Here is a 25,189-nt window from a genome sequence, read left to right as displayed (position 1 = left end):
TTATGCGCTCTGGCGTCAATCTCCTCCCCACTTTCGAAAGGAGGTGACCGAGATAGGTGACCTCCGTTCAACAGTATTGAAATTTCGGAAGGGACACTTTATGCCCCCTTTTAGCCAAATGGTGTAACAATTTCACAGTAGCATCCCGACAACCCTGCTCGTCGTCCGATGCTATCAGGATATCATCCACATATTGCAACATGACGTTGCCAGGTGGAAGTTCCAGGTCATCCAATTGTGCCTTTAGGGCCTGACTGTATATGCTCGGACTCTCAGTGTACCCCTGAGGAATTCTCTTGAAGCGGAAGCTTCGGCCAGCCAATGAGAATCCAAATAGATAACGGCTGTCCTCATGTACTGGAATACTGAAGAAAGCATTTTTCAAGTCTAGGACAGAGAAATATTTGGCCGAAGGGGGAATCATGGTCAATATCGTAGTGATGTCCGAGACCACCGGATACTGTGGCTCCACTACTCTATTTACTTGCCGTAAATCAATCACAAATCTATAAACATCAGGAGTATTATCAGTAGCATCAGGTGACCGTCTCTTAAGAATAGGCAAAATAGGACTGTTACATATGTTCGAATCAGTCTCTTCCACTACTCCAGACCGTATCAAATCTTGTATTATTTGTAACAAGGCCTTCTCCCCCTCCCTAGGTATTCTGTATTGTGGAACTCGGGGCAATTTGGCTCCCACCTTCACTCTTATTGTCACCGGGGCAATATCCATTTTTCCTACATCATTATCACTGACAGCCCACAAGCTGTCGGGTATGCCTCGGAACTCAGGTGGTAACGGGTCATCTTTTGAAAAACACTGTAATGGGCGGGCAACATTCGGGCCTAGAGTAAGGTACACGCCATCCGGAGAACAATAGATGGTGGCATGCAATCTCTTCAATAAATCTAAACCCAGCAAATTTTCTCCACAATTTGATGTCAATAAAAACGGTGAATCAACAGTAAAAGGGCCAATCGTTAACGTGAGAGGTTTAGAAATGGGGCTAATCACCGGAGTTCCTGCGAAACCCACGGATATATTATTCTTGCCAGACAGAGCCGCCCCTGGGACCCGAGAACGAGCCACTGAACTTTTCATTGCACCCGTATCCACTAGAAATTTTTGTTGAGACCCCATTAAGTCAGCTTCGACGTAAGGTCCCCTCTGATCAACTTCCATAAGTACTGGTCCCAGGCTCTGTCCTACGCTGTCCTAGTTGTGGGAGAACCCTGTCAAATCGTCAACTGAGTAATCATCGTTATAGTACTGACCACCACCCCTCTGCAACTGTTGCCTGTTTGTATTATTGTCAAAATAATTTCCACCCGGTCTCCCACCTCCTTCCGACCGTGCCACCTGTCTCCCAGCATCACCACCACCTCTTCCTCGCCCGCGCCCTACACCAGTACTCGACTGAAACAGGGGGCAATCCCTCCACCAGTGCCCCTCCTGCTTGCACTTCGCGCACTGATTCGGTCCCAGCCTTTCCCTGCTATCACCTCTCCCAAATCCGCCTCCGCGACTCGGCGCCGCACCCCTGCCTCTGCCTCTCGCCACTTGCTGCAACAAAACCCTTGTCTTTAAATCCTTAGCCTTCTTTTCCTGCTTGTCCTTGTTCTCATTTTCCCTGTGCTCGTAATATTGCGCCATACTGAGTATTCCCGAAGGAGAGGACGTTGTCCACGTGCTCTCCGACGCTTGCAGTCTAGCTGATATTTCAGGCAATAAGTTCGTGACAAACCTGTTGACAAAAAGCCGTAACCCTCCATCCTGTGACACATCCTGCCCACTAAAATCCATAAACGTTTCCTCAAACCTCGTAAAGAAATCAGAGACCGCCTCATCCTTTTTCTGTTTACAAGCCGTTAACTTGTCCCAATCTACCTTTTTCGGGGGGATGAGAGAATGCATATACTTTATAATACGCCCTGGCAGTGCTAGTATCTCAGCCTTCGGCTTCTCCCCTGGCTTACGCTCCTTGTCCCAATCCTGCAATTCCTGCCACGTACCTCCTAACTCTTCCACATGATCAGTACCTTTCACTTGCCGCCACACATCAACCGGGACCAAAAGCCCGAAAAACAATTCAACATCGGCCAACGTCATTACAGTGGAAGACGCCGCTTCTGTAAGCTCTTTGTAATAGGCAGTCGGGTTCTTTCGAGAATCCGGTAGCTGGGCCTTCAATGATAATACCTCACTTCTCTTCCATGGCGTATACACCCATTGTTCCTGGAAATGTGCATCAATCCTATTCCTAGTAACAGCCTTTGTTACTGGATCTAGCAACTCAGGGACCTCGGGATGAAAAATAGGGTGCACCTCGCGCATTGGGTGGAGACCTGGGAAATGGGGTGTGCCAGCAGAGGGTAATTCATTCCTGTATTGTAATAGTGCACGTAAACTACTCATCACTTTCCTCACCCCAGTATTCGTTCTATAGGCTCCGGTCTGTATATCTCGTAAAGTCGCCGGAGCCACACCTCCATACCCCTGCTCCCAAAGTGGTATCAATACATTGGACATATGCCACAAAACGTGCTGCTGCATCAAAGGCTCAAAATCTTTCATGGCGGACCAAATATCTTCAAACGAATAAATATTACTCCTGGCCCACTGACATGCCTGATTAGCCACCATGCTCTTTTCATCTAAACCAACCGTAGAACGCGTAAGCAACTTCCGTACCTGTGAGAGTAGTCCACTACCTGCGCCTCGACTCGGTGTTAGCATTTCCTGGCCGGGGGTAGTACTAGCTGAAACAGTAGGAAGTGCTAAAGAAAATTGGGAGGGGGCGGGCAAAGTGGTCTGGGGTGATGAGACAATAGGTGTCGAGGGCGAAGATTGTTGGGGGGCACTCGCTGAAGGACCCAGAGCTCCACTAACGGGGGCTGAAATTGGCAAAGAGGGGTACAAGGACTGTGGGGCATAAGGGGGAGGGGGTCGGGTATTCAAAATGTCTTCCATCTCATCCGGATCGTCCTCTCGCACTACATAACTTTTATTTTCTTTCAACCTACAAAGTCTATCTGAGCGCTCCATTCGTAGCGCATTCTCATTTCCGACCTGCTCTCTCGCCTTCTGCGCCATAGTCTGGGTGGACCTTTTATACTCCTCTTTCTCCTCTCGCATCTTGCGTTTCCTGGCCTCTTTCTGCCACACTCGCAAAGAGTCGAACATACTCTGACGGCTACGCTTAGCAAACAATTTGTCCTGCAAGTAGTCCAACTTAGCTTCATCAAAAGAACCCGTCAAAGGCCATTGTAAATCCACATTATCAGCAGTGTACCGGTGCCACAAAGTACCAAACAAAAGCGGGACTAGTCCATGTTTGACATGCATATCAAAGCTCGGAGTCCCTTCAGGGGGTGCAGGTTGGCTCTCGGCCAGTCTAGTATCTGAGGGTCGACAACAGCATCCGAAACATCGTAACTTACTAAAACACGGCATCTTTACTTCGGTGTGAAAAAGAACACTTCACCACAGACCAGCTCGAGCTCGTTCATACACACATATAAACATACATTAGAAAACCACACACACGCATACACAATATCTCCAAACACGTGTTACCAAATGGGACAAGGCCCGTCGACCAAGTCCTGGGGAACCTGGACTCTACCGCAGACCGAACAGTACACTAACTGTTCTGAGGACGGGGAACAGATCCGCTACCCGTGCGGCACTATGGATCACTGCGCGCTTTACCGCGGGAAACCCAGATCTCACCTCCACCGAACCACCACACTAGGAGTTCAGGGTAAGCGCACCAGAGTCTGCCCACAATGAGCCACGCCTTCACCACAGTACCACCCGGTCGGATCGCTACCGACAATTACCTCTAATACGTCCCCAACCTCGTCAAGTCTGTCAGAGCACCAACTCGTACTCTGAGTTCCCCGGAGCACGCTAGCCCCAGGAGCACACCGGCTCCTCAAACCGCTGGAGACACCCTAGTCTCCCGGAACACTCCCGTTCCTTAAACAATCACAGGTGGACCACTCACCTTCCGTAGGCGGCACCGACCTCTACCGTTCTCCACCTCCGGCTGCCAAGACCAACACGGTCAGCTTCAAGTTCCGCCTTCTGGACCCCGGCGTAGGATCCGAACCGGGACCTCTCCCGATCAGCAGGGTGGGGCAGCGCTGCGAGAACCAAGCTCGGCATCAGATGGGTACCCGGGCCCACCGTGCCGACCAGCGGGTCCCCGGTCTTCTGCTACCCTCTTACGGGTGAGAAAGATCCTTATCGCGGGGTCCCTATTCGGGCGCCATCTGATAAGCGTGGCTCAAATCCACCTGAGTGACTTACCGCACTCACCTATAGTCACTATGCAGGAAGTCAGCCGGACAGTGGAGAAGAATAAACAAAAGTCTTTATTAGGCCAAACAACACTCATATGAGAGGGCCCTGTCCGACCTCACTCCTAGGAGTGCGAACGAGAGGACTGACTCTCTGCACCACAGCAATACATTATAATGCAATACAGTAATGAGGGGTACGCCCCTTGTGGAAAGTTACCGAGCCTCAGACCAGTGAACAATGCTCTCATAGAGCAGGCATCTGCACCTGCAAGGGATACATCATTATCTCTACTCAAGGCCGTGGAGCTAGGCTTCAGCGTCTCTGGATGTGAAAACATTACTGATAAAGAGACTTGTTAGTTTCGGCCGCAGTAAGCTGAGAAACGAAAAACTGCTGTCTTAGTACATTTCTGTATTCCTGCGGGAGGGGCATATGAGCGAGCAGGGCCTGCTGGCACAGAGGGTTACACAAAATGGTGGCACACAGGCTAAGCTAAGAAACTAATGTGGTCACACATGCATTTGAATATACGTAAGGAAGTGCATATACGAACGTCATCAGTTAGCCATATGATGCTAACTCACACATCAGCAATAAGTAATTAGGTGTCGAAAAGTGAATTCTATCACTGTCTTCGCCCATGCACGTTCTATACTTTAAAAAAAAATCCAAAAACCCTTACTCTTTGAGTCTGAAATGACCAATGAATGCCAGCTGATGGGAGAGACGTGGCGCAGTGGGCAGAGCTAACAACTCAGGAGCTGGGGATCCGTGTTCGAGTCTCGGCGTCGGCGCAACTTCCTGTGATTTTGAGCAAATCACTTAATCTCCTCGTGCTCATGGACAGCGCTTGGATACCCTCACAGGTGATAAGTTGTGCTATATAAATATACAGACTGTTTTTGCAACGTTGTGAACGACTGGACAACACCCTTAGAACGTATGAGTGCTATGATAATAAATTGTTATTTTTTTGTAGGAGACATCCTAATTGCGAACTGCTGCAAGCATCCAACGGAAGGGATTGAGTGAGAACCTTAAACACATGCAGTCACATGTCGGCTGGGTGATATTGTTCAGTCAAAAGTTGAAAGAGTTTGCACATTGGGTGGGGTCTTAAGGATGATGGCTCTGTTTCTAGCTGCTGCTCTCAAGCCCCCGGTTCTGCGGTCTGCAGTGGGTTTTAGCATATGCTTCATTCTCTTTGTAATAAGATCAGCAATAGTGAGTGATTATCTCAGTTTCCTTTCTAGGACTCTGGTATTGGTGCAAAGTAGCTCCTGATAATGCAGTACATTGTATTTTGGGGTTAGCTGGTTTGCTGCATAGTTGCTTTAAGCAGCTGAGTTTTCTTAGCCTGGCTCAGGATGGTGTGTGTGTCTGTGTGTGTGTGTGTTGGTGCATATTTTTCATATACCAGATACTTGCAGCATTGATAGGGAGGAGTCTTGTTTATATTTGAGAGCAGCGGTTCCTAACCTTTTGACATCTGTGGACCCTCACTGAATTATTAAGTACATCATGGGGCCAGTGGCATCTGACAGCCTTTGAAGGTGTTGGGTCACATCCAAGTGAAAACAGTAAGTAAATGCTTTATAAACAGAATGTGCCAGATCACATCTGCAATACGAATTCCACTTTGATGCATAATACAACTGCTAATGCAATTCGCAATGCAGAGGTGATCGGGCACAGTCTATTTAAAAATCATGCAATGTTAATTAAACTGGAGCCTCCATTTGAACACTTTTAACTACCCTTCTCACCAACACATGTTGTTTTACCGGCACTCCATCTACTAATATATGAACTGCTGAAATTGCAGACTACTCAAATGTACTCAACTGTATGAAAAATTGTAGTACTCTCTCCTAGTTCATTTAGTTTAAATGATTGACACTGTATTCATTTAATATGCACTGTGTTGTAATGAAAACAGTACAACATACTGCATTCCAGGCTTTGTCATGTAGAATGCCAAGGGTTGCCTGGGTGCTCTGTCACTGGGTTCTATTATTGGAAGTGATTCAGAGAGCAGTTGGAGTCAGCTGTTTTCCAACGACTATCCTGTCTACTGCAGGGACGGTCCTAGGATATGTGCCCCTAAGCAGATATGACGCTGGATCGGATCATGCCGGCTAAGAAAGTTATTTTTTTCCTTTAAATTAAAATGACCCCTCGTCCCCCCTCACCCCCCTCCCCTCTGCCCCCCGCCCCCACAGTTAGCAGCTAACAACCATTGAGAAAACGCAGCCACAGCCGACTCATGCCGGCCTCAACAGGGTTTTGTCAATTGTTGTTAGCAGTTTCAGATAAATGAGTAACTACAATAAATGATTTTCCTTCCCGTTGTTTTGACCAATAAGTAGCTCCTTCACACACATTTGCGTAGGATCACAGATGGAATGAAGGACCATTGCTCTTTGTGCACTGTAGAGAGGCCACATTTTGACTGGTCATGTAATCTGACACTTTTTTGACCCACAGACAGGCACAGTGTGAAAGTTGTACTGCCTGCAGCCTCAACCCCCAAGGTGTTCAACTATAGCCTGTTGTAAACACCTGGAGGGGACTCAGTACAAAGGGTGCATCCTCCAAGAGAAATATGCTGGGAAATGAATTACAGAAACACACATGCTGGAAATAGCTAGTACTCTTGGGGAATGCAAGATTAAGTAAAGCATGTGAAATATAATCAGGAACAAAATCACTGCCATGGATTACCCTAACATCAGGACCACTGGAATTAAGTGGCAGGAGAGGGCTAAATTATGTGTCAGGGTGAGTAAATTATTGGCAAGAAAAGGCAAATTAGGCTGCATAATCCGGCACATTTTTAAATAGTAATACTTCATTCTTTTGCCATTTTTAAACTTGTTTAGGCACTGATTACACCCAATTAGTACCAATTTAACACCCACATTTAGCAGTGGGAAACAGAAAGATGACTATTCCATCTTTTCAAAAGGCCTTCCCACATGCGGCAAGACATGTTGCTGCATTTTTATTAAATTTTGAACCATTTGAGATAGAAAGCAATTTTATTGTTAAAATCTGTGGATTAGGCAGCAGCTGATGGATTATGTGGCAAATGCGTCAAATGCATAATTATGCAGAAATCGCCACCACTGCACAATCGCATAATTCCAGTGGCATCAGACTGGGACAGAAAATAGGCCTCTGTACCAAAATAAAAGGGGCCCCCATTAGGGAGTTAGTTTGCTAGAAAAGTGTCCCGTGTTTGCAAACTAGCGCAGTTCTCAACTTGTAAACACATGCTGTATACGTTTTCTGTAAGGTCTGCACTGATTTCAGTTTGCTGCAGGCAATGTTTGCTTTATTATCATAAAAATCAACAGTAAAAACTAGCTCACTTGACCATAAAGCAGGTCAACAACTAGCCAAAGAAAACTGTCTACATACTGACCTGACAGCAGGGCTTTAAGTGGGATGAAAAAACCTGTCACTCCCTCCAGATAAATATTACAACAAGTAAAATTACACCTAGAACAAGCCAGTACTATTGGCTTTGTCAGTGGTTATTAGTTGCATAAAATGAATAAGCAACATCTACAGATTCCTTGTATATAATATTGAAAATGCTCCAGTTCTGACATGATGAGACTGTGAAAGAACTATAAGGAGTGTCGTTGAAGTTGCATTAATGGCAGCGAAGGGTGGGACTGCTACAGAGTGAAAATGTGTTTTTTCCATCTGAGGGTGAGGGCAAAAATGGAGAGCAGGCCCATCTCATCACCTGCTTTTTAGAACTTTCATTCATTGTGCAGACACTGGATCAACGTTTTTGCAGGCAAAGTTAAGGACATGAATATATGGCGCCTTTTCAATGCCCATTTTAATTTACTACCCGGTCTAAGACTTGAGTGGCCCAGCAGACTTTAAACCCTGCTCCATCCACTTTTCCATGCAGATTTTGCTCCTGTGTGCACCTCTTGTCTCAATGTCACACACACACACCTATCTGCCCCCTGAACTGTATTCCATTTGTCTTACCCCTTTTATCCGCCTCTCTGCTTCCTTTCCACTTGTCCTTGGTGAGCAGTTTCCATTGTGATGGGCCACCATGGCCACTCTATCCTTTGCTGTGTCCCTGCAGAATATTAAGTCTTTTATTCATACAGGGGCAGGGTGACTTCACAGGCAAGGGCATTCAAATTACCTGTCTGATTGCTTTCATCAACATGCAGACACCGCCATTAGGCCCACACAGATGGACCAGCAGGGGAGATTGATATAAAAAAGAAAACATATAAACTCTCAAGGGGCCCCCCAGGTCTTGAACTTCTGATGTCTTTAAAGGTGCGAGGCCCCACGGCTGCAAGCAGGCGCTGGGCCCTGGGAAGCTGCCCATGCCTAGTGCCGGCCCTGGTCTGCTGTGTAGATGTTTATGAATGAACTCCACACATCATACCTGCTGTCAACAGAGTTTATTACTACAATTTATGTGGCGACGATTCGTGCTGCACAGTTACACTTCAGACTCAGCCTGCATCGTTCAATTCCTACGTGCATTTCAAGTCAAGACCAAAAGCAGACATTTTTGCGGTAAGACTGTTCCTTTTCAAAATTTCATATGACTATCGTAACAATTTTTTTTTTAAACAAAAGAGGGTGCAAAATTCCTAGGTGAAACAGTGGTCACCATTGTACTATCATGACAAATTCTGTCTGGTAGTGTGTTGCAGGGGTCAGTAAAAGGAGGTGGGGGATCCTCCTTTCGGAACTAGGGCTCTCACACACCCAGCAAGCTAGTTGTCATGCTTCATCATATGAGCCTGCTCCTCGTTGGGCCGGCGCTGCAATGCCCAACGGGCACCGTTAAAGGATCTCTTTGTCGGAGATCTTTTGTTCCTCGCCATAAGGGTGCAGTGGGTGTGAGGGGCCTAGTTATGTGTAGATGTGCGTGGTGAAGTTTAAAGCAAGTCAGCGTGTCCTAATGTAAATTTTATTCTGCTAGGTACCCTGTCTGAATAAAATAGTGAGGGAGGGGTAGCGTATTCTGTTAATGATGTGACAAAATCCTACTCTACTCCCAGATGGTCAACATGTTTCTCGTCTTTGGGGGGTCAAATAATGATCAGTGGCGATTCTTCAGGACTGTGAACAAACAATATTATGGTATAGACTATCTACATGACGCAGTGGAAAAGGTGCAATGCTACCTGTCATTGTAAAACGCCTAGAGACTTGACTGCTAGGGAAGTGAAACCACCTAAGACAATCTAAAGTGTGGCCTCATCTGGTGCAGCGGACATAGAGGACACCCAAATGTGGTGTCACTATTCCTAGGGATGAACCGTCTGCAGACCTACCCGGTCCGCCGCTTGACGAGTAATGTGATTTATCATCTCATTACTGGTGGATCATTTTAAGGATGTTAATAGTTTTGTGTATATTTGTTTGCTTGTTTTTTGTTGGTTCTTTTCTCTTGTTTGTAATGATTTTAATTAATCAACAAATAAATTCTTCTACTACTACTCTACGATGAAATTGAATATTTAGGTCACCATATTTCTGGAGAGGGAATTAGACATAGACAAGGACTGTTAGACGCGATAACTCATGCTCCTGCTCCTGTGGATAAAACAGGAGTGAAGTCTTTGCTTAGTCTACTAGAATATGATTCAAAGTTTATTCCCAATTATGCCTCCATAGTGCGACCCATTCGTTCTCTGCTCAGGAAAGGTGTTATTTTTTTTGGTCAGATCAATGTGCATCAGCTCTGAGTCTTGTTAAAGAGTGTCTTACCAACAATGGTTCTCTTAGACCATATGATCCTGTGTTACCCTCCTGTATTACAGTTAATGCAAGTCAGGTAGGTCTGGGGGGGCTGTTGACCCAAGATTCACCCAGTGGTGAAAATACTGTTGCTTTTGCATCTAGATTTCTGAGGAATGGAGAACTTCAATACTCTGTTACAGAGAAGAAACTCTTGTCTTGTCTATGGGTCATTGAAATCTGGGAAAGGTGTTTTTTGTTAAGGACGGACCATAAACCACTCATCAATATAATAGGTGCTGGCACCAGTAAATGCTGTTCTCCAAGAATTCTCAGGATGGTGTCTCGACTCTCGTCTGATGCAATGCCAGTTTGATGTTGTTAATGTTTCTGGGGGCAGAAATGTCAGGGCGGACTTTCTATCCAGGTTCCCCATGAGTGATAGTGGAAAAGAGTCTGATGTCATAGATTGTGGAGAAGAGGATTCAGATGATTGTCTAATTGCTTCAATTGATTTACCTGAGCATAGTCTTGGCACTGAAGAGAGTTGGATGAAGGCTCTTTCTAATTATGAAGTTCTCCAACAAGTGTGTGAGTATGTCAGGACTGGTTGGCCTAGAGAACGCGTTCTCCCTCATACTTGCAACCTTTCTGGAAAGTCGAATCAGAGATTTCAATGGAGGGTGGTGTTTTGGTACGAGCTGACAGACTTATTCCTCCACAGAGCCTCAGAACTGGTATTATTGTTAGGGCTCATGAGATTATTTGGGCTCAACTCTTAATAAGCGAAGAGTTTGTGACTGTTTTTGGTGGCCTTCCATGGACAGTGATGTGAGTGACGTTGTTGATGTATGTTCCATTTGCAGGTCTGGTGACAAGGGGTTGAAGGTAGTCAGCTCGCCGCCTTCCTTGAATCCAACAATTCCCTCGACCCCACACAGTCCGGCTTCAGAGCCAAACACAGCACCGAAACCGCCCTCATCGCTGCTACAGACGACATCCGAACGCTACTGGACAACGGAGAAACAGTTGCCCTCATCCTACTTGACCTCTCCGCCGCCTTCGACACAGTCTGTCATAGCACCCTCATACAACGCCTCAGCAACGTCGGTATACAAGGAAAAGCTTTGGACTGGATCATCTCATTCCTCGCCGGGAGAACACAAAGAGTCCGCCTCCCCCCATTCAAATCAGAGGCCACCGAAGTCATCTGCGGCGTACCACAAGGATCATCACTCAGTCCCACCCTCTTCAACATTTACATGAGTCCCCTCGCATCCATCGCGCGACAACACAACCTCAACATCATCTCCTACGCAGATGACACCCAGTTGATCATCTCCCTCACCAAAGACCCAAACGCCGCCAAAACCAATCTACACGAAGGAATGAAACAAGTAGCCGAATGGATGAAGAACAGCCGTTTAAAACTAAACTCGGACAAAACGGAAGTCCTCATCTTAGGATCATCCCCCTCTGCCTGGGACGACTCATGGTGGCCACCGGCCCTGGGTACAGCACCCATACCCACAGATCACGCACGTAACCTGGGCTTCATCCTAGACTCCTCCCTCTCGATGACCAGACAAGTCAACGCCGTATCATCTTCATGCTTCAACGTCCTTCGCATGCTCAAAAAAATCTTCAGTTGGATCCCCACCGAAACAAGAAAGACAGTCACCCACGCACTGGTCACTAGCCGACTGGATTATGGAAACACCCTCTACGCCGGAACCACAGCCAAACTACGGAAAAAACTCCAACGCATCCAAAACGCCTCAGCCAGACTCATATTGGACATCCCCCGTCAAGCTCACATTTCCGGTCACCTGAAAAACCTCCACTGGCTCCCAGTCACCAAGAGAATAACGTTCCGTCTCCTCACCCACGCACACAAGTCCCTCTACAACCTAGGACCCGAATGCCTCAACACATGACTGTCCTTCTACACACCCACCCGCCAACTACGATCATCCAATCAAGCCCTCGCCGAAATTCCGCGCATCCATAGATCCACCATGGGAGGAAGATCCTTCTCCTAATTAGCGGCCAAAACCTGGAATTCTCTCCCCTCTCACCTCCGCCTTACACAGAACCACCTCTCCTTCAGAAAACAGCTAAAAACCTGGCTATTCGATAAATAATGCACACACCCTACCTCAAGCGCCTTGAGACCCTATGGGTGAGTAGTGCACTATACAAATTCCTGAACTTGTACTTGAACTTGAACTAGCCACCCCACCTCTTCTCCCTATTGAATGTCCTTCTGTACATTGTCGTGGATGAAGTGTGGCTCAGGGGTTAGAGGTGGCAGACCCGGAAGCTGAGATCGGCCCTGGACCAGGGTTCAATTCCCCGCCCCGACGGGGGTTGGGCTCAATAATTCCACGGACTCGATAATTCTCGCTCCGGTGCCTACTCGACTCACGGGTTCACACTCTGCGACTCTGGGCAATAGCTTGCTTAATCTCCACAACGGCCCCTCGCGGCGGGATGCCTGGCTTTCACCTTGTGGATACCCTGCCGGGGTATCTCACAGGGCAATACCAGGACGGGTTTCCTAAGCAAGCGCATAGATAACTGCGATGTGGGCGATTTGCGCTATATAAATACATGTACATTTACATTTACATTGGTCTAAGTTGGGGTAAGACATCATGGGTCCTCTAGAAATTTTATCTGGAGGATTTCGTTTTATTATGGTGTTGATTGATTACGCCTCCAAATGGCCTGAGTTAAAGTTTGTAAAAGAGATTTCTTCTAAAAGTGTTATAACTTTTCTAAAGGATGATTTTATGAGGGAAGGATTTCCTGAAACATTGGTGACAGATAACGGTACACAGTTTACCAGTACTGTGTTTGAATCTTTCTTACAGTCATTCAATATCAAGCATGTTAAAAGTTCTCTTTACCATCCCCAGTCCAATGGACTTGTAGAACTTATGAATAGTGTTGTGGGAGACTATATCAGGTGTGCAAAATCCTCTAATTGTGATGTTATCAACTCCCTAAACAGCATGCTTTGGTTCTATAGAACCACTCCAAACTCCACAACCAAAATTTCTCCTTTCGAATTATTGAGAGGGATAAAGGTGAATACAAGTTTTAAACCTGCATAGATGAATACGTGGATTAGGTATGTTCCTGATGTTGACAGCCTTATGAAGGTGGTAAGAGAGAATGTTTCTGTCTTACAACTCAAACAAAAATCTTGGTTTGATAAGAAGAAGTCTGTAAAAACTGTACCTGTTTTTGTGGGTGATCTTGTGCGTGTTAAGCCTTCTACACATGTGAAGTAGGGTGAGAGCAAGTTTAGTCCACCAATTTTGGTCACCCAGGTGGGAAAGAATGCTGTTCAGGTTGAAGGAGGTAATTGGTGGAATGTAGGAAAAATTGTAAAAGTTAAAAATGTTGTTCTATTTACTTCAGATTTGCCTGTTTCTCGCAAGACTGTTCCTCTTAGAAGGAGCACAAGATCAAGAGTGATTCCTAAAAGATATTGAATGTGAATTATTGCTATTTATTGTTCATTTTATGTTATCGTTATTAACTTTGTATTTTTTTTTATTTTTTTTTATTGAGAAGAGAGGATATGTTGTACTCTCTCCTAGTTCATTTAGCTTAAATGATTGACACTGTATTCATTTAATATGTACTGCATTCCAGGCTTTGTCATGTAGAATGTTAAGGGTTGCCTGGGTGCTCTGTCACTGGGTTCTATTATTTGAAGTGATTCAGAGAGCAGTTGGAGCCAGCTGTTTGCCACCGACTCTCCTGTCTGCTGTGTAGATTCTGAATAAACTCCACACATCGTACCTGCTGTCTGCAGAGTTTATTGCTACAAAAACCATCCTTAAATACCTCTGTCAAATATTTGGCTACCTCCACAACAGGTGCTGAAATGTAATCCAAATCCCTTGCAGAACACAAACCATTCCATCTACTCCATGCTGTCCTGTATGATTTCATTGTACCTGGTGCCCAAGACTCTTTGATAAGCTCTGAATCATCCTCAGATAATACTGACATTCGCCATACTCTCCTGAAATCATCCATCCTATTAGCACTAGCTGTCCTAACTCTACCAACTCGTGGCATCCTCCCTGAAAATCCACTAGCAATTGTAGAACACAAGGCAACAACACGGAATCGTCTATCAGCAGACTCATTACGTCCGGGAACCATACCTGCAACTGACAAAACGGTATTATTAACACTAAATTTGCTCTCTCTCTCCATACCTTCCTCAGTACCCTCTAAATCATTGTGAAAGGAGGAAACACATGTAGCCTTCCCTCCCCCCAATTCTGAAGAAAAGTATCCACCGCTCTCACCTCTGGATCTGGTCTCCAACTGTAAAACATTGGAAGCTGAGCATCCAACCTGTTCGCAAATAGGACCATGTGCAAAAGACTCCATCTTCTGTGCAAATGTAAACATACATCCCTATCCAAATTCCAGTTGCGCCAATCCCTTAAATTCCTTGAGTTGCAATCTGCTTCCACATTGTTCTTTCCTGAAATGTAATGTGCTTGAACCATGATCTTCCTGTTTAGACAGTAACTCCAAAACTCTGTTTCCATTCCCGCAAGCACCCTCGATCGAGGTCTCCCAACTTCTTGACATACCTCCCCGCTGAAACATTGTCCATCCTTAACAGCACACAACATTTCACCTGATCTCTCACAAAACTCTTGTGTGCAAACAATCCTGCCAACAACTCTAGGCAATCATATGCATCTCACCTTTGTTGACTGACCAGTGTCCTCCTCTTGTCACTGAACCACACCTGGGTCCTCAAAAACTTGCATTTGACTTGATCACCACTTCTGGTACCTCTCCAAAAATTGCGTTGCCATTCCATGCTTCTAAATTCATCAAACATCAATTCAGATCCTGCACTGCTTCCTGACTCAAACACACTTTCTGTAAATATTTTACCCCAGATGCAAAAGATATCCTTTGAACCTCTGTGGGGCTCTCTAATGCTGGAGTGTTGGACAAATCACCTGAACTGACACCAACACCAAGCCTAACAACCTTGCTCACATAAGGAAATGCATTCACTCGCTCCACTCCCTTCAATTCTTCACCTTATCCATTGGGATTTTCAGCACAGCCTCCAAGGTCTGTATCCGAAAACCTAGAAAACCCATCTCCTGGCCTGGCATTAAACTTGTTCCTGTTTACTACAAACCCAAATCCTCCAAAAGCCTAACAGCCAACTCTGTCTGTTTCAGAACCAACTCTCTTCTCTCTGCCATACTTATAATATCATCCAGATGCACTCCTTTTGACCTAAACCAAGCCATTACGTGCCTCATGACCTTTGTAAAACCCTAGGGTGTCGAGGTCAAGCCGAAAAGAAGGCTCTTGAACCTCCACCATTTTCCTTTCCAACGAAATTGAAGATTGTCCCTGTGTTCCACCCACATTAGAATCGTCAAGCACGCATACTTCAAATCTAACTGCGTCATCTAATCTCTTTTTCTTAGAAGATCCCTCAACTTGTGTATTACCTCCATTTTGAAGTGATTATAACATACCCAATCATTCAACTCTCTCAGATGTATTACTGGCCTCATGTTTTGTCCTTCTTTCTTGCTACAAAGATGCTGCTCACAAAACACCATGGACAATTCTTTGCTCTCTCTATGGCCCCTTTCCTGTTAAGAGCCCTAACTTCCTGAGTCACCAACTCTTTCTGTTCTCTTGAAAAATGCAAAATCCTAGAATACCAGCCCTGCTGTGCTTATTAAATCTATCCAATACCTTTGCACCATCCTCAACACCCATGGATCTTTTTTAATTTCCATCCATAGTGACATAAACTGAGCTAGTGTGCCACCCAGTTCTACATGTATACATATAGGGTCTTGTTTTAAACATACCTGCTCCTCCTCTTGATCTCCTCTCACCTCGACTCCCTTGTGACCTTCATCTCTGTCTTTGCAGGTAATAGCCACTTTGATCTGCCCTATACCCGTAACCATATGGTCTAAATCCTCATTTAAATGACCCACGAGTGATGCCTTGTCCACGGTCAAGTAATTTATCTCGCATTCTCCTGGACCCACCAAAAACCTTCCTGATGTCTCTCCGAGCCTTTTTTAAGGAATGAAATGTATCCACATATTTGGACATATCCCTCACAAATTCTTCTCCAAACAGAATTCCATTACTCTTTTCACCAAATTCTTTACTGGCAAATTCTGCCAACTTAGGGTTGATCTTCATTAGTGTGCTTTTTCTCCGCTCCACACAGAATGAGGCATTTGCATTGCCTAGCAAATTTATAGCCGTCTGGACCCATTGGCACATTTCCACTACATCCACACCCGTATTTTTTACATGAGCCTTCTCACACATATCAAAACCCCTTTGTCAGCGGGTCTAGTAAGTCTAACAGCCTATCTTTGTATCCCTTCAGATATTTATCTAAACCTTTCCTAGGGTCACGGTCCGATTTATAAAACAAACTAATCAATTTTGGATCCAATTCTGCTGTATGTGCCACCTTTGAATTCAGGGTAGGCCTTGGACACTCAGACCTCAACTGTTTCCGTACCCCCTTTAGTATTTCTCGCTGTATCTAATAGGATATGTATTAAGCCACATGTTCTGCTGACAACCACTGAGGAGACAGTGGATTGTGTATCAAAAGAGGGTCAAACATCTCCTCCCGCAAGGGACCCACAAAATCTTTCATTTTTATTGTAATCTTTTTCTGTTCAACTTTGTTTCTTTGGCTCACCTTCCTCTTCTATTTCATCTAAATCTGATGAACAGGATAGTTCTACATCACCATTATTTGAGGTCCTGTCACATGCCACTACATTGTGACCATTTCCTTTAGCCTTTATTTCCCAACTCTGAAGCCTTACGCCCAGAACCGAACCCATAATATTCATTTTGACATACACCTCAGCCTGCTTCCTTTTTTGTGTTTTTTTTCTGTCCAACCATGCCTGAGCCACCTGCCGCAGGTTGAACGTCCTCCACTGACCAATACTTCTCCTCTTCCACCACACTTCTGCTTTTCTACACAGTCATACATTTTTTTAATCTAATCTCTCAGCCAGATCCCCCAAAAACCTTTTCTAAATAACCCCTGACCTTTACATCAAGGATTTGCTTCTCAATTAGCTCCATAATATTTTTTCCTTAACATTTTTCCAATCGAATATTCTCCTCAGAAACACCATACCCTTCTCAATCCTGTGATGTATGAAAACAGCTGATTGCCAGTTGTATATTAATTGTCTTCTTCACTGCTATTAGTTTAGTCCCAGAACATGGTGCCTGAAAATGCCTGATTTGCCTAAGACTTCTTCTGAAACTTCTAAAATGGCCGCCCCGTTCACGAGAATACGGCAGCCTCACAGGACTAAAATCTTCCCTCACGCTAGAAACACTGCAATCCATGCACCGTAATCCCGGTGGCGCCCCCTCCTGTGAACTGTGACATTCCACGTGTCCTATCGCCCGCCCTCAGCCGAGACCGCTCCTCCGCATTGAAACACGTGACGTAATCTATGTTCATTTAAAATTCTTCCATTAGACTGCTCGACTCCGTGCTTCTGTAAAATCCCATAAAACTGATCTATATTCAACAACCCTTTTCTGATAATAAATAACTCTGTGCGCTACTTCCAATACTGTTTTCAAGCATAAACACCAGCCTCCTCCTTAGGCTTTGCATGCCGTGCTCAGGTCCAAACCACACTCATAATCCACCAATTTATAAAAACGTCCCACGGTGTTTTTTTCTTCATACCAAACCGTACATCCAGACCATGTTTTTCATACTTTCCAACAAGTTAAACTTAAACTTAACTATAAACCCTAAATACTTGCATAGCTAAAATCCCCAAGCTCTCAAGGACTCATCCGTCACAACCTTCTTCAAATAATCTTTCATCTCAAAATATACATTTCTAAGTATGCATATACCCAAAATATTATAAATAAGCCATTCTGATACAACTAACCAACTTATCTGTGTATGAGCAACAACAAAGAATGAGGATGGCTGTGGGTGCCAGTGTTCCAGAATGTTAAAGGTTCTAAAGCTGTTTTTTTTGTTGCTGTTGTGTATGAGGGCAATGAAGGGATGATGCCTTACCATAAAACATGGTGATCTACTGTGTCAACATCAGCTGATAGTTCTGAAAGGATATGTGTACCACAGTACTTTACTTTACATGCTGAAAGAATGTATAATAGTTACTAAGAGAGAGTACTGAAGAAGAGCAAGGGAGAATTGAGTAGAGTGGATGGAGAGCCAGTAGTACTTTGTGTGCTGGAAGGATGTATGATAGTTACTAATAAAGAGAGTATTGAAGAGGAGAGAATGAGAATTGCCGGAAGTTGGATGGAGAGCCTTGAGTGCTTTATGAGCTGGAAGGATGTATAATAGGGCAGTGAAAAGGAGTGAGTGAGAATTGAGTAAGAAAGGAAAGAAGGGTAGAGAGCACAGTGACCTAAGAGTTACAAAACAAGAAACAAGATGGAGCTTTGAGGTAGAACATAAAGGGACTGGTAAATTGAAAGGTATTTTCAATAAGGACAAAATGGAAGTAGGTTTTAACAAGTAAAAAAAGTGAGCATATACGTTTAACAAGGCATTGGTGTAGTAAAGGGGGGAGACCGCCACAGGTGGCACGAGTTTTGGGGGCGGCGGCTGGCAGACCTTCCCCACGCTCTTACCTTCAGCTGTCGCGGGGCAGCGGCTGCAGAAATAACCAGCACCCCTCCCTCTCTTAGATTAGGCCGCTGCTGGCAGCAAACATATGGGCCACCAGGGGTGGGCTAAGGCCTAGCTATGCCTTTGTAGCAAGGTGATGAATTAGGTTAGGACTGGATAGACAGAAGGGATGAACAGTAGGGCAAGGGTGCATGAGGCATTGTAGAGCTGGTGTGTGACAGTATGGAGATTAACTCATGTGCACAAATGGAGAAAATTGTAATTAAGTATATCAGAAAGAAATGAAGGAAGGAAGTGGGAAAATGTTTGAAAGGGTTACGGAGGAACAGAAAAGACAATTAAAATCATAGAAATAACAGGGACTCAAAGTATATATTGGGCAGAGGATGCAATGGATGGGACTGCCTGCCCATATGGGCCCTGTCTCTCTTACATACAATTGTTTGAGCTTTATATTAAATAGGCTGATATTTTGGTTCTGAGTAATATGTCTCCTTCTGAGACTGCTTTGTAAGCCGCAGTGCATCACAAAACTAGGGTCTTCCTTGCATATGCCCTTGTTCTCCCTTATTGACCGACATATAGAATGCTACTTCATGTCAAGATCATCCGTTACCTCTATAAAGGCCAATATAGTTGAGCTTGTTATCTTTGCACTAAGTGCCATTGAATTCTTACCTCTATGTGGGCAATGTCTTTCTCGTAGACGGTGTTGTTATTGACCATGCTGACGATGGCCACGCCCAGGTTGCAGCGGATACCAAAAGAAATGCAGAATCCTAGACCACTCATGATGGCGATGATGTACCGGCGAGGGAGCCCGAAGCAGGTACAGTCCACGAGTGGCTCGCGCTTTTCCTCTGCAACCACAGGTCTTCCTTCCTCAGTGAGCTCGATGGTTTCTCCATGCTTTTGCCTTTTCTCAAGCACCCTAAAGAGAGCAGGAAAACAGAAGGTTGGGGTTGGCTCTTAACTTTGACATGAAACGGGATACAAACGTAGGGCACATTGTTTTCAATTACAGGTCCTCTAAGATTTTATACCTTTGTGCTTTTCACAATGAATAGTTAAGTTGCACACAGAGGCATCAGTACTAACACCAAGCTTCTTCTCATCCCCAAAAGTAAGGACTCTAGAGAGATCAGTGGAAGTTAGAGATCAGAGATCAGCAAAAGGATGTGATCCAATAAGGGCAGATCAATTGAGTATAGTTCCTAACCAGCTTATCAATGTAGATATTGGAGGAAGCGTGGTTACAACACTATCGAACTTGGGTTGCTAAATGAAAATGGGGTTGTGCCAATGGAAACTTTGAGTGACTCTGGTCTAATGCGAGAAGAGGATTTCTTGTTTCTTTAATAATTATGTTTGACGTATACGCATTAAACTGTTAAGAAAAAAGAAAACATTCCTCAACTTTGGCTCCTTCATGAAACATTTTGCTGATCCATTAACCACTTTGGTACTGCAGTACCACAGAAACAAAAATATAATTGAAGAAAATGGTCTGGCTGAGGCTAGCTACCAATATGCAAGCTGTAAGCCGTGTGCAGTGGGAGGTTGGCTGCCTGCAGGGGGTTGGGGGTAGTCTGCCCTGGTTCAAGCCTTATGCTCGTCGGAGCCTTATTTATTTATTTATTCACGTACTGCTCAAAAAATCCACGTGTTAGACTGATTTGGTCTCCTTTTGTTTAATTTTGTTTGATTGCTTACTGGTATTGCATTAGTTTGTGGCTAGCTTGCTGGTGTCTCCCCTCCCTCCCTCTCTCCATTCCCAACTTTTCTCCCAGCTCTGATGCTGCTCCCACCCTCTGCCCTCCCTCCCACCTCCCAGGATTACTTATGAAGGCTGCTGCTGGACTCCAGTGAGTAGGCCTTGACCCCTAGTCACTGCGTCGCCCTCCCATTGCTGCCACAGTTCTCCCGAGGTTGCAACCGCACTCATCACCCCCTCTGCCGTGGTTCAAGTCTGCTGTACGTAGGGGCCTTATTTATTTATTCACCTACGGCTTCCAAATTCCAAGTTTTAACCTGATTTGGTCTCCTTCTGTTTAATTTGGTTTAATTGATTACTGGTACTGCATTATTGTGTTTGGTTAGTTCGCAGGTACCCCACCCCTCTCATTCCTGCCGTTTCTTCCCGGTCTGACACTGCTCCAAGCCCCCACCTTTCTGCATCTCCGACAGCCCCTCCCACCTTCTAGGACTACTTATGGAGGTTGCTGTGCGTGCAGGCAAACCTGGCTGTTCCGTCCACACCTAGATTGCACCCAGCGCCAGGACCCTTGGTCCTCCCACCAACTGCAGCTACATATCCAAGGAGCTCCTGGTCCGAACCCTGGACCCCACAGCATCCACTGCTTCACGTCCTCTCAACGTTTCACCAAAGGGTCCCTTCACCTGCCACAGCTGCCTCTTCTCCTGCTACACAGGACCTCCTGCCCATGCCACCACTACTCAGAAGACCAGTAACAACCCGGAACCACCCCAGTGCATCCTGCTCAACGCCCGATCTCTCAGCAAACACATCACCGAAATCTGGGACACCATCATCAAGCTTGTCCCAGACATGGCCTTCATCACTGAGACAAGGCAGAACCCCAACTCAAACCCCGACATCTCCACTGCCACGCCCACATGTACAAAATTATACACCAAGACCACATCAGCAAACACAGTGGGGTAATCGCCATAATCTGCAAGAAATCCACCACCACAAAAGGCTACCCAATGCCTCTCATGGAACACCTCAAATTCCAACTACAAATCAACGTCAAGACGACAATAAAAGGCAGCCTCACAGACAGATTCCCGGGACCCAACCGGACTTCTGTGACACCACCTCTAACCTCATCGCCCCCCCTCGCCATCTACTCCCTCCACTAGGTGCTGCTCGGCGATCTCAATGTTCACGTTGACGACCCAAAGCTCGCTAACTCCACCTTGCTCCTGGAGAACCTCAACAACATTGGCCTCGCCAAACTAGTCATTGAACCCACATATAAAGCCGGACACACAGTCATCGCCATCTTCACCTCCGGCGACAGAATCAAATCCGCCCACATCACAAAGCTCACCTGGACCAGCCACGCCATCGTCCACTTTACCATCTTCAATACCCAACACATCGTCACCAAGCAAGTTAGTGCCACCCACTGTATCTGGGCCAAGGTAACCAAGACCCAATGGACTCAGAGGCGCAGTTCTACACCACCAAAACTTCAGCAGATCTCAACCAGGCCATCTACAACTTACCTGCTTGGATCAATAGATGCAGCGACAGTGTCGCCCCACTGAAGCTTGCAAATACCAAAAAAACCTCAAGACAAGCTGTCTGGTATACCCCTGAGCTTAGAACCACCAAGCGAAACTGCTACAGACTCGAGTAGTGCAGGCACATCACCAAGGACCCCTCCGACAGATCTGCTCACTAGGCAGCCCTCAGCAACTACCAGCTTCACATCAAGGAAGCCAAAAGAGTAGTCATCACTAACCGAATCGATACCGCGGTCAACCACACAAAGAAACTCTTCAAAATCGTCAAGGAATTCAGAGAACACCATCTACCCATCCCAACAACCCTGCAACACCCTCTCAGAATATTTACACAGCAAGATTGCCATCGTCTACAACAACTTCAACCCCCAACCCACCAATCTCAGCCTCAACAACCTCAACCAACCAGAGAATGCCAGCCAAATGATAACAACCTGCTTTCCACTCACCACTCAGACCACCAAGACCATCATGTCATCCATCCACTCCGGGGCTCCCACCGACCCTTGCCCCCACCATCTCCTCAACATTGTAGGCAACATAATCAGCACAGAACTTACCAGCACCCTCAACGCCTCCATCTCCACAGCGACCTTCCCAGATGGACGAAGCACCTAAAAAATTATGGATCGATCTCCCTGTTCCCATAACCAACCAAAGTACTTAAGAAAGCCATCAACCAAGAGTTCACGATTACCTGGAACAAAACCACCTACTCAACGCCTCAAAATCAGGATTTTGGGCCTACCACAGCACTGAGACCGTACTGATTGCCACCACAGACGACATCAGAATGCTCCTCAACTGTGGAGAGGTGGTGGCCATGATCCTTCTTGACCTCTCTGTGGCATTCAACACCCTTTTCTACCACATCTTTATCGCCAGACGCCACTAAATCTGCAAACAGCTACACGCACTGAAGTGGGTCACCTCCTTCCTCTCAAGATGCACTCAGAGCATCCGTATGCCTCCCTTCACCTCTGCTCCTAAGGACAACATATGCAGTGTGCCCCAAGGATCATCCCTCAGGCCTCCCCCTGTTAAACATCTACATGAACCCCCTCGCAGACATCCTCAGATCCCACAGACTCAACATAATCTCCTAAATTGATGACGTTCAACTCATTCTCTAGCTTACCGAAAACCCCTGCAGTACCAAAACCAATTTCCACAACTACATGACAGAAGCAGCCAAATGGATGAGAAACAGCTGCCTCAAACTCAACTTGGACAAAACAGAAGAACTGATCTTCGGAAAAGACACCACAACTGGTAACCAGCAGAACTCGAACCTACACCCACACTAACGGACCATGCACGCAACCTCGACATCATCCTCGACAGCCAACTAGTAGGAGGAGCAAGAGAAGCAGGAGCAGCCGACAAGTAAACATAGTCCCCTCCTCCTGCTTTCAAACCGTGTGCATGCTCCGCAGAATCTTCAGATGGATCCTATCAACACCAGAAAAACCATCACACAGGCCCTTGTCACCAGCCGCCTACAGTATTGAAATGCCCTCCATGCCAGAATTTCCACCAAGGTCCTCAAAAACTTCAGATCACACAGAATACAGAAGCCAGACTAATCCTGGACCTCCCAAAATGGACCCATATCATCCCTCACCCTAGAGACCTTCACTTGGTACCCATCCAGAAGAGATGGCAGTTCAATATTCTCATGCACACATACAAGGCTGTAGACAATCAAGGACTTTCCTACATTAACCATTGACAGAACTTCCACCTGCCTGCAAAACACCTGGGCTCCGCCTCATTCGCCCTTGCATACACACCTGCATCCATCTCAGCCACAGCGGGAGCTGCTCCTTCTCCTATATTGCCACCAAGACCTCGAACAACCTGCCCCTCCACGTCCAAAATAGCAATCTTCCAGGCGGTTTTCAGATTGTGACTTAAGACATGCCTTTTTGACAGAGACCCAGCTCATTCAGTGCACAGATATCCCTAGGGTAGAAAGTGTTGCACTATACAAATACTGATTGATTGATTTATAATCCTCGTTAACATCCTCTTTACTCCTCCCTAACCCCCTCCCATTTAGTAGTAAGTATGCCCCCTTTTCCAAACACTTCCCCGGTCCCTCTCACCTTTACTACCAAAGGGCCGATAACGATGTCGGACGGACCTGAGTCCGTCTGACATCGATCTGGAAGTGGAACCAACCGACCTCCTGACGGTGGTCCCAAACCAGCAATTAGGATGCAACTGATCACTGTTTGGTCGTAATCCTATTCTTTACAATGGGAGCATGTGTTCCAAACGGAATGCATGCTCTCATTGTAAAGAGCAGAAGTGCAGTTCATCCCTGCACCCCATGGCAGGCCACCGGGTGCAGGGATCAACAGGGGGGCACCATAGGTGCCCCCTAGGCTTCGATTTGGAGGCCTTGCACCAAAGGGGGCCCTGTTGGGGGCCCCCAAAGTCAGATTTCCACAGCCTTTCTGTGTCAGAAAGGGCAGCACAGAAAGGCTGCGGGAATCTGGCATCGTAATCCCTTGGGCAGAAAGAGCCGCCCTTGGGATAACAGGCCACTCTCTGAATGGCAGACGGGCACTCAGAGACCGTCGGAAGCCATTTGGAAAGCCCGTTTGGATTCCTTTCTAACCAACCACATCCTAATTTGTCAGTCGGAAAGGAATCAGAACGGGACATTTTGATGCGGTCAGAACGGGAATCAACCTTTACAACGCAACTTTTACACCGCACTACTATTACAACAAAACTTTTACAACGCAACATCCATTACAACGCATACATTTACAACGCAACCATTACAACGCATGACACTACAACGCACACCACTACAACGCATGCCATTACAACGCAGTCATTACAACGCATACCATTACAACGCATAGCATTGCAACACATAGTACCCTTACACTATCCAACACTTACCCTACTGTTGCACCCCCTGGAGTTAGAATAGTAATTTTAACCCCTACACTATCCAACACTTACCCTACTGTTGCACCCCCTGGAGTTAGAATAGTAATTTTAACCCCTACACTATCCAACACTTACCTTACATGTAATGTAATGTTATGCGTTGTAATGGTATGCGTTGTAAAGGTAGTATGCGTTGTAGTGGAATGCGTTGTAAGGGTCGTTTCAAAGAATTCGTTGAAATGGCA

At 45.8% G+C, this 25,189-nt stretch overlaps 1 protein-coding gene across 1 annotated transcript in view; it reads right to left on the bottom strand.

The window, feature by feature from the left end:
- Window positions 1-25,189, bottom strand: part of SLC17A7 (solute carrier family 17 member 7) — a 391,628-nt gene that overhangs the window by 214,263 nt on the left and 152,176 nt on the right. The window contains exon 2 of the mRNA XM_086930231.1: window positions 19,437-19,689. Within this exon, the coding sequence (XP_086786357.1) occupies window positions 19,437-19,689 (253 nt within the window). The remainder of the gene's footprint in view (window positions 1-19,436; window positions 19,690-25,189) is intronic.

Source organism: Lissotriton vulgaris, chromosome 7 (assembly GCF_964263255.1).
Source record: "Lissotriton vulgaris chromosome 7, aLisVul1.2, whole genome shotgun sequence".
NCBI lineage: Eukaryota > Metazoa > Chordata > Amphibia > Caudata > Salamandridae > Lissotriton > Lissotriton vulgaris.
This window is presented reverse-complemented; position numbering and strand designations above follow the sequence as displayed.